General features: G+C 38.1%; 1 protein-coding gene across 3 annotated transcripts in view; it reads right to left on the reverse strand.

The window, feature by feature from the left end:
- Window positions 1-430: 430 nt before the first annotated feature.
- Window positions 431-14,792, reverse strand: part of MGARP (mitochondria localized glutamic acid rich protein) — a 30,282-nt gene continuing 15,920 nt past the window's right edge. For all 3 annotated transcript variants that reach the window (XR_009277498.1, XM_058837113.1, XM_058837114.1), the window contains exons 5-6: window positions 4,072-4,142; window positions 431-2,298 (exon numbers count right to left, since the gene is read on the reverse strand). Coding sequence is in view for 2 of the 3 variants with exons in the window: in XM_058837113.1 (XP_058693096.1) it covers window positions 4,099-4,142 (44 nt within the window). In the remaining variant the exon portion in view is untranslated. The remainder of the gene's footprint in view (window positions 2,299-4,071; window positions 4,143-14,792) is intronic.

The following is a 14,792-nucleotide window of genomic DNA, read 5'->3' on the forward strand; positions in this document are numbered from 1 at the left end:
TTACCCAAAGAGAATCAAGTGCTGAAGCAGAGCATGCTGTGTTGCATGTCATCTAGTGTTGCTAGTGGACATGAAACAGAAGCATGGATTCAATCACAGCTGCTGAGGTTTTTCATCCAAAGAAGGCAGAAGCCTTTATTTCGGGGTTTTCAACTCCTTTTATAATATGCTCCAATACAGGTTTAACATGATTGGTAAAGGGAACAACACCTCTCTCATCCCATTGGTGGGACAAGAGAAACACACTCAGAATATCTGTACAGCACTATTTTGGGAACCAAAAAACCTATCTACAAAACAGTCCTTGAGAGAGAAAATGTTCCCAAAAGACTTTCCCTTGGGAAACAGGTCGGCCACTGAGAGGCTGAAAACTCTCAGGCTCAGAAAATCATGTCCACAATCTAGTTTCCTTTTTTTAATTAAAAAAACCTGAACAAAACATAAGCAAATAAAGAGTAAGTCCAGCATAAAGCACATGTACAGATTGTTTTGGGACTCTCACATTTTTTTGAAATTGAAAGGATGAAAAGCTTTGGAAACCACAGTTTGTGATTCAGTCATTCAGGCAGCTGTTCCAGAGGGATAACATATTTTGCTGTGTACCAGAGCAGTTCCAGAGATAAAGAGCCATTCAGAAAAGCTAAAAATTTCAGAAAGCCTACTGTTAGATGCAGTTAAAACAACTTCTTTTACTAGGAATTAGTGAAAATGAAGAAACAGTACATTTAAGTGCATAGATTCATCACAGCATGTTTAATCTACATGATAAATAGACTCCAACAAAGTATCAGTCTGAGATTTTTATTCCAGTAGCTTGTCTACAAAAATTGCTTTTAATCACAGAGGCTTTATCCTTTAAGCAGAAGGCTGTGGTTTGTCTTCTTGCTCAGGAGCTTGCTTTTGCCTCTGCATTATTCCAGTTATTCCTAAGTAGGTCCAGGAGCAAAAGGGTATATTTTTGTTGGAATACTATTATAATTTGCTTTATTATGGGGGAAGAAGCAAGTGTTGCTTTGTGCCATAGGTAGGAATGTCATAATGCTGTAATTTTCCTTTCAGTATTTTCCAAACTTGTGCTTGAGAAGAGTCAGACACACCTTATGAAACATACTTTCTATATAAGTAGTACATAATATACCTTATATGGCTCTGGTTTAGAATCATTACCATTCTGTGATGGTTGCAATGGGGTCTCAGTATTTTGTCTTAGGTGCACGGTTGTGCATATAGCACAGTGGAGGGTTGGGAGCACAGTGGCATACAAATGTTATTCATAATAAATGTATTTTTTATAAAGCCAATACTGAGAAAACAAGGTTATTTAGCTATTCAGTTCTTTCTTAGTCCCTAAGAATACCTGTTGCATAGCCCTTCACAGGATTTTGCTCTCTCTGTGAGACAGGCTTTGCCATGGCCTAAAAGGCTTGTGATTTATACCAGTTTGAAGGTTTATACCAAACCCTTGTGCTGTTACACTACCACTACATGCCACTGCCAAGAGAGAGCAACACAGAAAGACCACAGCAAGCTGAATGAGATTTGGGAGGAGCAGAGCCCATCACACCCAAGGCAGGAGCCACCACTTGGATACATGACAACACTAACCAGTGCTATTTTGATTGTCATGCCATAAAGTACCTAATGCTACTACTTGTGAACAGGTTTTCTTCCCAAAGCAGGAGTCTTAAAATGTTTACTCCTGGATGTTGTTATGCAAGGAATGGTAGCATCTGAAATGTTTATGCAGCAGGAAAATTAGGTCATGTGCAGCCAGATGTCCTATGCTTACAATCACAAATCCAAACTCAGGAGCAAACACGTTGTTATTTTCCCTGTAATCCAATTTAAAAATGCTAACAGGTACTTTGATAATATTTTGACTTGATTTTAAATCCTATTGCTTACATTTTAGCATGGAATGTTACAAAGGTATAACTATGTACAACAGTGCAGACCAAAAGTAAGAAATCAATGTACATACCAAGACAACAAAATTCATCGGACATGGCTTAGTTAAGTCTACTGCTTCTCTTAGCACATTTATTTAGGACATGCTGAGTGGCTTGACTGGATGCTACTTTCTACAGCAGAGATGTTAATCACAGAAGTGTTTCTCTAAGCAACATAAATCATCTCTTGCAGCATTGAATACTGGCCATAACAACCAGTGTGTAGTAGGACAAACTGCACAGTTTCTTTTATGTCTTCAAGGAAGAGTATGAGGTCTCACACAGGAATCAGCTGGTTGATTGCCACAAATATTTGCATTAAACTTTCCAGAGGTGTCCACACTGCTTACTGGGAAAAAGAAAAAACAAACTAATTTATAGGAAACAACAATAAATTATGTTTAGCAACAGACACAATTCAGCAGGTCTTTTTCTTTGCAAACATTCAAATCACACTGTAAATCTGACTGCAGGTTACCAGTTAAGTGAATTAGGGAGTATACACAGCACTAATGCGTAAATCATGCTTATCTGATGGCTTACGGAGACTTCCTCTGTTGCCATCGCCAAAGCCCATTTTCAAGGAATCCCTCATGTTCATCAACATTGCTCAGGCATAAGTGAATTCCCCCACATGCTGGACTTACTTGTACGAACAGTTACATGCTTAACTTTAAGCACAAGGCAAACCAATTGCTTTTGGTGAGATTACTGATACAAGTAGTTCCATAGCAGCATCAATTTGGGCCCAATAGCCAAACTCAGTAGAATGGCTGAAGATCTTTACTCAGGCATGCTCTGAGCTTCAATTTAGGGCTTTATCTGAGGATTTAAGCCATTACTACTTCCTCTATCCCTTCATCAAATAATCAGTAATTAAAAAAACAAGTTAACTAGATAGTGATTTGATTCTCATATCAATGTTCTTTTAATTTCATTTTCTTTGCCTTGAATTCCTTTAAAAGTATAATGTGTTTTAATGCAAAGTCAGAGTTAAGCTTCATACTCCAAAGTGTTTACAATCAGAACACCAAAAAAAGAAAGGAAGAAAGAATCCTTTCCTGACTCCGAATGCAGTGTGGTTCTAGACTTGTAAATTGGTCACATGACAGCCACTAATCTAGCACCAAGTAGTAAAATATTTCACAAATCTTTTTACCCCTGCCAACAAGAACAAATTGAAACTTAATCAGAGACCCTTTTGTAAACTTGTGTTGCTATACTCCTAAAAAGTAATTTTTTTGTCAAAAACAGTCCTGGCAGTTTCAGCAGAATTGAGTGGACTGGTACACTAGTAGGAGATTCATCTATTATTTCATCCATTTTCAATTTATTACATCAAAGATGTTTCCAACAGCTTGCCTTCTCTGCCAGTCCGACCCTTTTCAGTAACCATCTCTGCCTTCATTAACTGAGTTGGCTATAGAGTGTATTTGTTGTCTAAATCATAATCTGATTAAAAGCAACAATTTGTAGGGTTGTCACATGTTTATAAGGAAAAAAAAAAAAAAAGATTCCTAACTCCATTGCCTTCTCTATACCACAACATCTATGTTTGTTTTTATTTGGTTTTCTGATGATTTATATTTGGTTTTCTGATGTGGTACTCCCAGGTGCCCTTAGCTTTCAATTTGACCAAAAATAAAAACCTTGAGAGGCACACCCTTTCAACTTTTCTGACAATAAAAAAATAAAGCCACATGAGAAAGACACTGGCAGAACAGATTTATATTCAGTATTTTTCATTAGCACAGATTTAAAGTACTGAGAGACTAATAATGAAAAAAAATATTTAAAATAAAACAGTCCACAGGGCTATTGCTTTATTGTATAGAACAATAATCCAGAAGTCCAGTAGCCATATATAATTTAAACCAAATACCCAAAGAACACTTTTTGCCTGGAAAAAAGCTACAATTCTCAGGTTTTTATCCAGTTTGTATGGGACTAACAGAAAGCTATAAATAAATACACATGATGACAATTGATATAGGATTTGCTCCCTAGCCTCTAAATGATGCTGGCAGTGTTCCCAAAAAATAAGAAATACTTCAATAAAGTTTGTTTTTTTTTTGTTGAGAGCTGAAGTACAAATTCACCATAAAAGTGCATGCACACTTACCACATGCTGTAACTGTGCTGTGTACCTTTAGAGCTCTTTAGCAACTTCTTCCATTGTCTTCTCCTCAGAAACTGAAAATGGAGACAAAACACCAGTGAGAAACACTGGAAATTATTTATTCAGAGACAAATAGTCCAGTAAGTTGTTTCTCTTAGTCCAAAGGATCCTTGGACTAAAGGGATATAATTTACAAAGCTGTATTAGATATGACGACATTATTCCTTTTAACTTTTAAATTCTAATTTTAAAAGAGTTTAGAGGGCAAACTTCTAAACTCCTGCTTAAAATCTCCACAGTGATTATTTTAACTCACATTTTTCTTTGCATTCAATTACATCATTCAACTCCAATAGCAATATGAGATTCTTTATAGTTGCATCAAAGCACTGCAAGCTTTATTCAAACAACATGCACTATATTTTTCTTTACACCAATGAAATTTAAGAAAATTCTGTATTTCAAATCAAGACAGATGTTTAAAAAATGTGTTATATACAGCACAAGGAGAATTTGTTGGTCTTAATTGTTATAAGTACATACTATTGGCTTTTCGCAAATATTAAAATTAATGTTGTATGTATAATGTTGGAAAACTTTGCTGTATTAATATGGTTTCTTTTATTTCTGCTATTGATGAAACTTAGTGGTGTGATACATACACATATTTTTTAGGCTGTAGCAGGGTATTAAAATAAAGACTGCTTTTGTTCATATCATGAAAATGAAAGGATAGCCAGAAACTCCCCCCTTGCATTCCTAGATTATTTTATCCATACGAAGACAGCAGTGACCGGAGCTCCAAAGGAGGAATTTATTGAAGCTCTGTTACTGGGGAGTGTGAGACTCAATTGGAGCCAAGAAGATTGATCTGTTGGGGAGGGGAAGTTGAAGCTAAACAAAGGAACATCTAAAACTTAAGAGGAATGTTTCAATCATGTATAAGAATTTATGAATATGCAAGAGATTGATGTTTCTAAGGGACAGTCCTTTGTTAATAAGGTATGCTCTTGGCTGAATGCCGAGGCACCCAGCCATACTTGTTCATTTTGCCTTATTTCTCTCTCCTAATTTTCTTTTTATTAAACTTTTTTAAATATACCAAAAATGTGAACCTCATTTTTCACATAATGAAGTTCACATCCAGCCACTTACTGAGCAGGACACTAAGCTCATCACACTGCTGTGATTAAATTTAGCAACCTACTTCTATTGCCCAGCACATAATTTCAAAATGAGATTTTCTGCTAACACTGTGATGCCAAACACAGCCACCATGAGCAGCCCCACACATCACTTGAGTTTTGCATGCTCTTGTAGCTGGTTCAGTGCACGTAGCTGCCAGCACTTTACAGGCAAAAACATTTCAGACCAAACTGGACTCTTGCACCCTCTGAAGTTTGCCATGACTCCTCAGCATCAGTGTCCTGGCTCTTTGTGTCAGAAATCTCTAGAGCTGCTTAGGCTACTCCTTCCTTGTCACTGTCTAAGTTTTAGCATGGGCAGAAGAAGCTGCAACATCTAAGACTTTACTCACAGTTTCTATTAATCAAATTAGGGAGATAATTGTCTTCTCTTTCCATTCATCATCATAAATGAGGATGAGAAATCAAGGCTCACAAAGCATGAAGTACCTGCCCAACATATATGCTTGAAGTAGCTGAAGACAAAAGGATCTATCAGATAAATAAATTTTATCATGCAAATAAAACTTTGCAAACGGAATTCCAGGGAAAGTCTGCCTCTTTCCAACCCTGGGGCCGAAGCCTATAAACTGGAACACTTTTCATGTATTTAGACATAGGCAAATGTTCTCTAATGTATATATTATCTCTTGCAGATACTGTTGCTTTGTTTTCTGATTTCTGTCAAATTCATAGGACATCTATACTCCACAAAACCTTGGAAAGACATCATGGGGAGTTTTTGTGTAAAAATATTCTAGCAACACGCTGAAGACTGAGGCCGCAATTCTGTGATTGCCAACTAGCCATTTTCCAATACTCCTTTAAGTATAAAACAATCTGTCACTATAAAAGCCTGTAATAGGTAATATTTAGTAATAGGCAGTCTCTATACAGATACACTCTGCAGAAAGTCTGATAACCCAGCAGTTGCATGTTAAATTTTACTTAAATTCTCTCTTCCCTGTTCTTATAACCTTCCTGTCAGAGGTCTCCATCATCACACTCTTTAACTGCTCAGTAGGAGGTTTGTGTCTTTCTTGTTTCATCCTATACTAAGCTACGTGTCTATTAAACACAACTAAGTAAAGAGCTTCTTCAAAAGTTCAATAAATGCAGCAAATAGAAGTTTTATACAGCTAGCATCCCACACCTTTCTGTAGGATATGGGGTTATAATTGTTGCAGGCTGCATGGCTGAAAGTCATTTGAGGGGGAAGTCAGTTAAGAGTGAGGAGGGAGGCAGTTGAGCGACAGTTGAGAGTGAGATTTTGATTGGCTGGAGGAACGCGTGGACAGCGTAGAGCGGAAAGCTGATTGGATGGCAGAAGCGCGGACAGTGTATGAGCTGGAAGCTGATTGGGTGGTAGAATGTGTGGACAGCAGCAGTGCAGCTGAGGCAGCCAATGGGTGCCCTATTTCTGTTAGGTTCTGTTAGGTCTCAGTTTGGTTTCAGTTATGGCAGGTAGAGATTAAAGGTGAGATTAAAAAGGGTGAGATTTCTACAATAAAGCAATCTCCTTCAGCTGCATAAGGGGGTCGGTGTCGCTTTGTTCCCCATTGCTACACCTTTCCCCAAACATCACCTTGCAGCTAGATAAATATAGCATATTGTGAACATCCATTATTTCACTTTACTTTTCAGAATGCTTTCTGGATTTTGAAGAAGCAACAGAAAAATAAATGCTCGGGAATTGGCACTTTTGCCTTTATGGGGAAGAGCTATGCAATAGAAATAGTACTTTTCAAATTTGGAACATTAGATATTTTATAGCAAGCAATACTTCATGCAATGCCATATATTCACTATGGTAACAACCTGCTGGGTTTCAGTTTGTAAGATCATACATTCAGCTTATATTACCAAAAATTCTTTCTGTGGCTGATAGTATTGAATTTTTATTTTTTTCCTCATGAGTGTTTAAATTTCTTTTGCACTAAGAAAAGTAGATCAGTAGGCAACTAGAGGGAGCAACATGGACTTTTCTGCTTTTTAACAAAACCTCATTTCCTTTGGATGGGAATTATGTTTGTCATCTACATGAATACCTGCCTTGAAAGCAAACATTAACCACTTGTACAGAAATGCCCAGCTGCTTTATTATCCTTACAGAATCCTTATAGAACAATACCACTTCTGCTCCTTAATATCTTTACCAAAACACCCACTTGCAGCATTCCTGCCAAATGGATCTCAGACAAGTGATAATTTCATTCTAACCCATACAATTTAAAGCCTACCAAAAATTATTTCATTTCTCTTTATATCCACAAAAGTGGGGTCTATTGAGCTCTTTCTTAATTCTCTAGGGGAAACTTCCCCCTGCATACACATATCCTTCATCAAAAGCACTGGAGTTAAATGGCTTCATAATTTTCCTGCTTCATTTGGTGTGTTGTGCTTCCCCCCATCTTATTAGGATATACTTCTCTATAGAATATACAGAATATTACTCTACAGTATACAGAAGGTATACTTCCCAGTTTCATACAAGGTGTTATACTGGTAGCAAAAATCTCAGCCTCTGTATATATTACTACCTTTTTTTTTTTTCTGAAAAGTTGATTTTTTTCTTAAGCTTTTTCACTGGTTATTTGTCAATTTTCAGTTTTCTCCTGGGATAAGTAGCTGCATCCCAGTATTGCCGGCTACAACTTTCTTCAGTTTTGCCAGGAATTGATATACACCATTGCACTTACAGGTCTGAATTAGGAGCTTAGCTTTCCTGTGGTTTCAACAAAAGACAATATAAATGAGCTTCGAGCCTCAGAGGAATCAAACTAACCACATTTACTAACTGTCATCAAAGGGCTTTGCATATTCCATCAACAGCTGTTGCCAAAGCACTCGGAAGGATTTGGAAATAACAGGGTTTTTGAGGGCAAGCATCCCCAAGGTTAGTCAGAGCCACAACATAAATCCACTACACAGTCAGTGTATAACATCTGTGCAATATCCATTGCTGACATGTAACAGGGAATCCCAACCAAAATGCTTCCTGTTCCTGCCCAGGATAGCTACCGGCACTCCCAGACTGCCCTTAGCTCCTCTGCTTTAGGAGATCACCATTTGGAGAAGAAATGCATCCTCCCAAACTGCACTTGCAGGAACAGAACATGACTGGGCAACATTACACATGCACCTAACACAATACCAAATAATTTCTGTTGTGGAAACACATCTGGCTTGAGTTGAATGAATAAAGAAAAGAAAATGGATTTTACAGACAAAATGAGATTGTGGATTTCTTTTGAGAGCTTGTGTTTAGTTCCAGTAGCTTATTAGCACAATATTCAACATTCCACCTAGAAATAAATTTTTTATGAAACTATCCGTATAATTTCAGTGAAAAAACTGAATCCATCAAAAACTGCTTCCTATGTAAAACAGTAATTCTGCAGTCTTTAAAGACAATTTTTACAAGTGCCGAACTTGCATCCCTGAGAGTGAGTGCAGAATATACACTTCTGTGCACTTACAGTAGAAAACAGTCCAAATACAGGGCGATTCTGCATGTACATGATGGTCAGTTTGAATTGTGCAAATATTCGTGAGCTCAGCATTCCCCCAGCAGATCAGAGTGGCAAGATAAGGAGGGATTTGTGTGCCCTGTGTGACTGACTCATCTTTGCTGCAGCTGATAGTAAAAAATAACATGCCCAGATTTACTTTCTCCTGCTAATAATAAAGGAAACCCCATGCAAGTGCACTGACTTCCAGAACTCAGATCTTACTGCTTGCATAGCCTCTTTCCCCAAAGCCTTCAAGCCTTTAAAACAAAATTTCCAGCTTTCCTGGAGCAGTTTTTTATACAGAATCAACCTGGAATTTGTCTGGGATATAAAGATCTAGTGCAAAATTTGGCCAGCTCACACCTAGTAGAAAACATGCTATAGGATGACCTTGAAGCATGGAAGTGGAAAATATATAAACTAATTTGTATATTATATATTTTTAATCTTACTGGATTTTAAGCTTCTACCTTGTATTTTTAAGTGGTTTCCTAAGTATGTTCTCCTTATTTACAATAGAGATAAAGAAGACTGCTGTTCCAGATTTTAAAATGAAAGCTATATTCAGTCGCTTCCTTACCTGGGGAGAGGTGGGGATTCTTTCCAGCAGGACAGAAGTTTTACACCAAGACCCTACAAGATTACCCCAGCCTTCTCAGGAGTACAGCTTGTATTTCTTCCCTCAGTTTTGGATTTCCTTACCAACACATTTAAAACTAACATATTTTGATTCTAATCCTAGTTCTTTTGATTAATTTAAAAGTGATCTTTCCAGTTAGAAACAACAACAAAAAATTTTGAACAGGCATTGGTTGTACCAATGTATCTGAACAACTTAGGGCATAGTGTGCCCCAGCCAAACAGTCTGTACAATTTCTTATCAGACCCTCTGAAATTCCTCAAGGTTGCTGAAACATAAATTGTTCTAAAATAAGAAAGAAGCAGCTGAGAAGCAGGGAAACAAGACCACAAGAACCAGATAACAGAAGGCTATTGAACACCTGGACTGTAACCAGTCACAAAATCTGAGGTGTACTCAGCGCATGGACAGTATAGAGGCACCAATCAAGTTGTGTGGGATCACGTGAACAGTAGTTTTAGAATCTATAAACAAGTGTGTAATGTAAACAATAAGGGGCTTCTGTGAAATCATATTGGTTCATTGATCAGAAGTTACAAGCTCCTCCTGCATGTTGGTGACCCTAGTGATGCGATAGAAGTGCCATGACATGAAGCAGACCCAGACTCTTCGAACTCTGAAGGGGGGTCCTGCGGAGTGAAAAGGTGGGGGGCCTGGCCGGAGACTGCCACAGCTGGACCATGTCAGTGGGAGGCAGAGAACAGCTCCACACGAAGTGCGGGGGAGAGAGTGGCTCCTGGGACAAAAAACTCCGGATAAAATACACAGACGCTGTAGCTACAGCAGTACACCGGAAAAGGTGAGAAGCCAGGGCTGGAGAGAATGGGGAAGGCTGTCAAAATAAGAGCAGGCTACGCTAAACATCCTCCAGCATATACCCTCTAAGAGAGCAATTAAGTATGACCCAGAAATCTTAAAAGGACTGTTAAAATCGGGTCAGGAGAGAGGTTTTTTGGTCACCCCCGCAAGAATGATTTCGACATCCTCAAGTGGGAGAGGCTGGGAGGGTTCCTCTGGGATGCCGTGAACGATGGGTTAAAAGAAACCAAGGGACTTAGCACGGTGTGAAGTTGATGCTTACCCTGCTAAGGCAGTTAAAAGCAGAGAGAGAAGCACCGGGATTACCCATGGGATGCCCCATAGTATCCCCTGAAGAGTTAATAGTAGCAGGTGAGACATAAGCTTAGAAGAATTTAAGATATTAGAGAAATTAAGGCCTTAATTAAAAATAAGCCTTGTTAAATCTAATTAAAATAAATAGATGTGCCTTGTTAAAATTAAAGGTAGATAGAAAGGCTTTGCTAAAATCAGAGGTTAATCATTGGCTAAAAACTAATTGTCTGTCAACTTTATGCTTGTTCAGGTGGGCTTATAATGAGAAACAGAATCTGGTAAGGAATTTCAAGAACATAAGATAATTGCAAATCAGAAACCCACTGAAGACATGAAACTTCATGTTTCCTGAAGCCCAGCCAAGGGTTCATTTGTCACTTTGCATTGAAAAGGTAGAAAGGTCAGGATGAGGAAAAGATATATTCCTTCCTCCCTTTTGTGACCACTCCTCATAATAAGACCACCAACCCATTTCACATAATAAACTATGCATCCTTAATTGCTTTTTTCTTAATTAGCATGAGAAGCAGAGAATGGGTGGCAACTGGGTTATGAATATGCATTTTTATTCAATATTTCTGTAAATAAAAGGCCTGTATTCACCTGTATTCTGGGCTGTGCGTAGTAAGGGGAGACCCAGCACTGGCCCAGCACTGGCCTAGAGCTGTTAATAAACATACACTTTTTAACCCTAAAACGGTTAAATAGTCTTTGTCCGTCTCAGTTGGATATTGATACTAGATCATATCCATATTTTGGTCAATCACAGTGGGGCGAGTCTTCCCTCCTTCACCTCTGCATGACTGTGGCAGGCATACAAATGCAGAGCGCAACTATTCAAATGCAAAAAGTTTGTGCTGCTTTAAGAAAGAGGAATGCAGGTGGCAGGAGAAGATACACTTAGTTGAACACAGAACTTTGATAAATCGACAAATAAGGGAAAGAGAAAAAGCCAAAAATCGCTGTTGACAGCAGAAGCAAGAAGGAGAGATGTGTTAGAACAAAGGGATGGTTTTTACTAAACCAAAGACTCTGATAAGATTAAATTCCCGATTGGAAGATCTGCTGCTTAATTTAAGTGATTGAGAACTCTGAACTTTGGATCTCTGTTGATCTTATTATTGGGAAAGATGGGGTTGCGGCTGTTGTCCTTTGAATGTGCCGTGTAATGAATGAGATCTTGTCGAACTGCATTGCTAGCAATTTTATCTTCAGAATTTCTCCTGCGCAACAGCAAGTGACCCCCACTTGACGCCCACTGCCGAGCTCACCTTCAGCCGCTTGTAATATTACATCGGAAGGGGAGGCCGGAACCCTGCCCTGAGAGGGGGGATCTGTGTCAAGAGCTCTTGCACGACTACTGAGCATGCTCCCATAGAACAAAACGGCGGCACACGGCAGGAAGGTGCCGTACAACAAAATGGCGATGCCCAACAGGAGGTTGTCATTCAACAAGATGGCGTTCCCCATTGCCGAGCATACGCAATGCTGCCGACGCCATTTTGTAACCATCGAGACTACCGCCCTCCCACTACAGCGCCGCCTTTGGCCACTTCTATTATTGCAAGGAAAAAATAAGAAAAAGTTCTATGCCATAACACAAGCAGAAGAAACAAATCTACAGAATGCAGCTCAACCATATCCAAAGAAAAGGCCAAATTTATTTCCTCCAGATACCAGAGACTTTTTGAACTGTAAATCAAGTGCTCATTCAGAAAAAGCAATCCTGCAAGTCCGACCAGCAGGAAGCCCAGAGGGCACATATACAGAAGTAAGACAAGGGATATTTGAGCCATTCATTTTATCCATACATTGCCTCACACAAGCCATTTCTGCAATGCAAACAGAAGCCATCCAAACAAGCTTCAAATGTGGGAAGCCTGGACATATAAACAAATATTGCTCAGAGCCCACAAAAAAATATAAAGCAACCTAATCATTGTCTTAGATGAAAAAAGGGAAGACACTATATAAATCAGTTCCAATCTAAGTATGACATAGATGGAAATCTTTTATTGGGAAAAATGTTTCCCACAGAGTAAAACCACTGTGTGAGATACAACTAATAGTACTGGCAATCATCTAAAATTTCTCCAAAAACAGAACACTTGGGGAATTTTGATCAGATCCTAGTCATAAAATCATCAGCTGTTTCCCTTTTCCCTAACAATTCAGTTTTAGGGGTTATTAATAGTGAGCTTATAACCTCTGTTATTTTTGTTTCCTTTAAGTAACACTGATAAATGGTGACTGTTATTAATATGACATGAATATTTTAAAAATGTTTTAACTTCCTCAAACACTTGCTGTTGATATATTGGTTGTTTAATGTGAATTCACTGATTTTTGTAATAAGAATTATTTATATTGTTATAGTATTTACAACCGGCTTTTATATGCTTTACCATTTCTTTGTGTGATCACCTACCAGACACGTGTCTGTTCAGGATCCTTTCCTTTTTGTTCTCTAGTTGCTTACATGTTCTTTTTTTATCCAGACTACTTCTCTAGCCTATTGTTTTAATGGAGTTCCTAGAAAAGATATCTGAGCTTCATCGAAAACCTCTTCCAGACCGCTAGTTTTGTGGCTTCCTTCAGTTATTATTATAAAAGCACTCCAGCAGAGAGTCCAGCTGCAATATTAACTTACTTTCCTAAGTTTTATGCTGGATTTTTGAAGAAGAGGTTTGCTGTGTTTGAAACATCTCTATCTTGAAGGAAACTTCGGAGGGATGCAAATACTAGATGGTTTAATTAATCTTTAACCCTAAGGTTTTATTCATAACTGCTATTTTTAAGAACTTTGTTTTAAAATGTATTAAGTGACATCCACCAATTAGGGTTTAGGCTGTGGCCAGGCCCTAGCTCTACGTGGATGAGAAAATTGCCAACAAACCCATACATTTCTGCATCAAAAGTAGATTCAAGTAATTTTGGCTTGGCAATTTGACCGTATTAATATGACAGCTGAACCTACTTTTAAAGTGAGCTTGGATAATTGTTATCTGGACATAATTTTCCAATTCTCTACTGATCTTAGGTTTATCAGTTGTTGCAGACTCTGGGACAACAGTTTAGTATTATAGTGCTTAGTAATTATATAATTCCGCATGTGTTATTGACTGTGTGTATTATTCAATTAATTCTTAATTGCTGTCAGTTTCTTTTTCACTACATGTATTGTTTTGCTCTGATGTGGCTTACTTGGGCTAATGCTACTGGAGTGGATTCCTTTTGTTTATCTTTAGCCATGCCAAGAAATCCTTTTTTCACATGTTTAATCAGTATTGCAATTGTCGAGATGAAAAACGAGGGATGGGACCACCATGCTATTTAAGATGATTTATTGCTCAAGTAAACAAGATAAGATATTTGTCTCAAAGGCGTGAGATTTGGATAGAAGCAAAAAGTCAGCCATAGCTCAAGGTAGTCACGGGTTTCTTCTTCACACAGCAATATGTAACATTTTGGTCCAATAGACTGTTAATACAAAACTTGTTTCTACTTATTAACCTATCACCTTTGGCTAATTCTGCTGCACTGCATCTATCTTTAGCCAATGAACGGATAGGTCATGTACCCATGACCTCTATTGTAGCTTCTACACCCCTAGCCTACTCTATAAGTCACATTATTACAACTCAAACCTCTCACAATTTTACCTAATATAATTTCTCACTTACTCAAGGCATATTCCGACTTACAATCATAGGAACACAAGTTTATAATTTTTCTACCTAATGTTTGTTTACCTTTATCATTACATTAACCCAAGCTCTTTCCAAGGCTGCAGACTGAACACTTCAGCATCTGTGGAGGTTTCTATTTTTCCATTTCCCACACCAGTAAGTAACTTTACTGGTTTTGCAAAATGGATAGGAATTAGAGGAAAGCCATATATGGCAGCAAATAAATCAAGTACAGAGAATCACTGGTGTAACATAACTAGAGATGGTACAAAATTTGACATGTGCAAAAAGTTGGAGATTAGGCCAAATGGCAAGGGATTTCAAGCAGGTATGATAGCACAATCACTGAATGAAAGTGGATTAGAATCTCAAGAACTAGATCTGTTAGGATTGGTGCTTGGAAATTACTGTTTGTTCTTTAAGTACTTTCTGAATCCAAAATCAACTAACATGAGCAACATTTTAGTCCCACAGCCCAAAAATAATAGTGTCATTCTTAATCCCAATTCTCCATGGTATAAGAACGTGACTAAATATTGCCACAACTGGACTTACCCTGAGTCCTGCTACAAATGCAACTGTAAGA

Source organism: Poecile atricapillus, chromosome 4 (assembly GCF_030490865.1).
Source record: "Poecile atricapillus isolate bPoeAtr1 chromosome 4, bPoeAtr1.hap1, whole genome shotgun sequence".
In the NCBI taxonomy this organism is placed as follows: Eukaryota; Metazoa; Chordata; class Aves; order Passeriformes; family Paridae; genus Poecile; species Poecile atricapillus.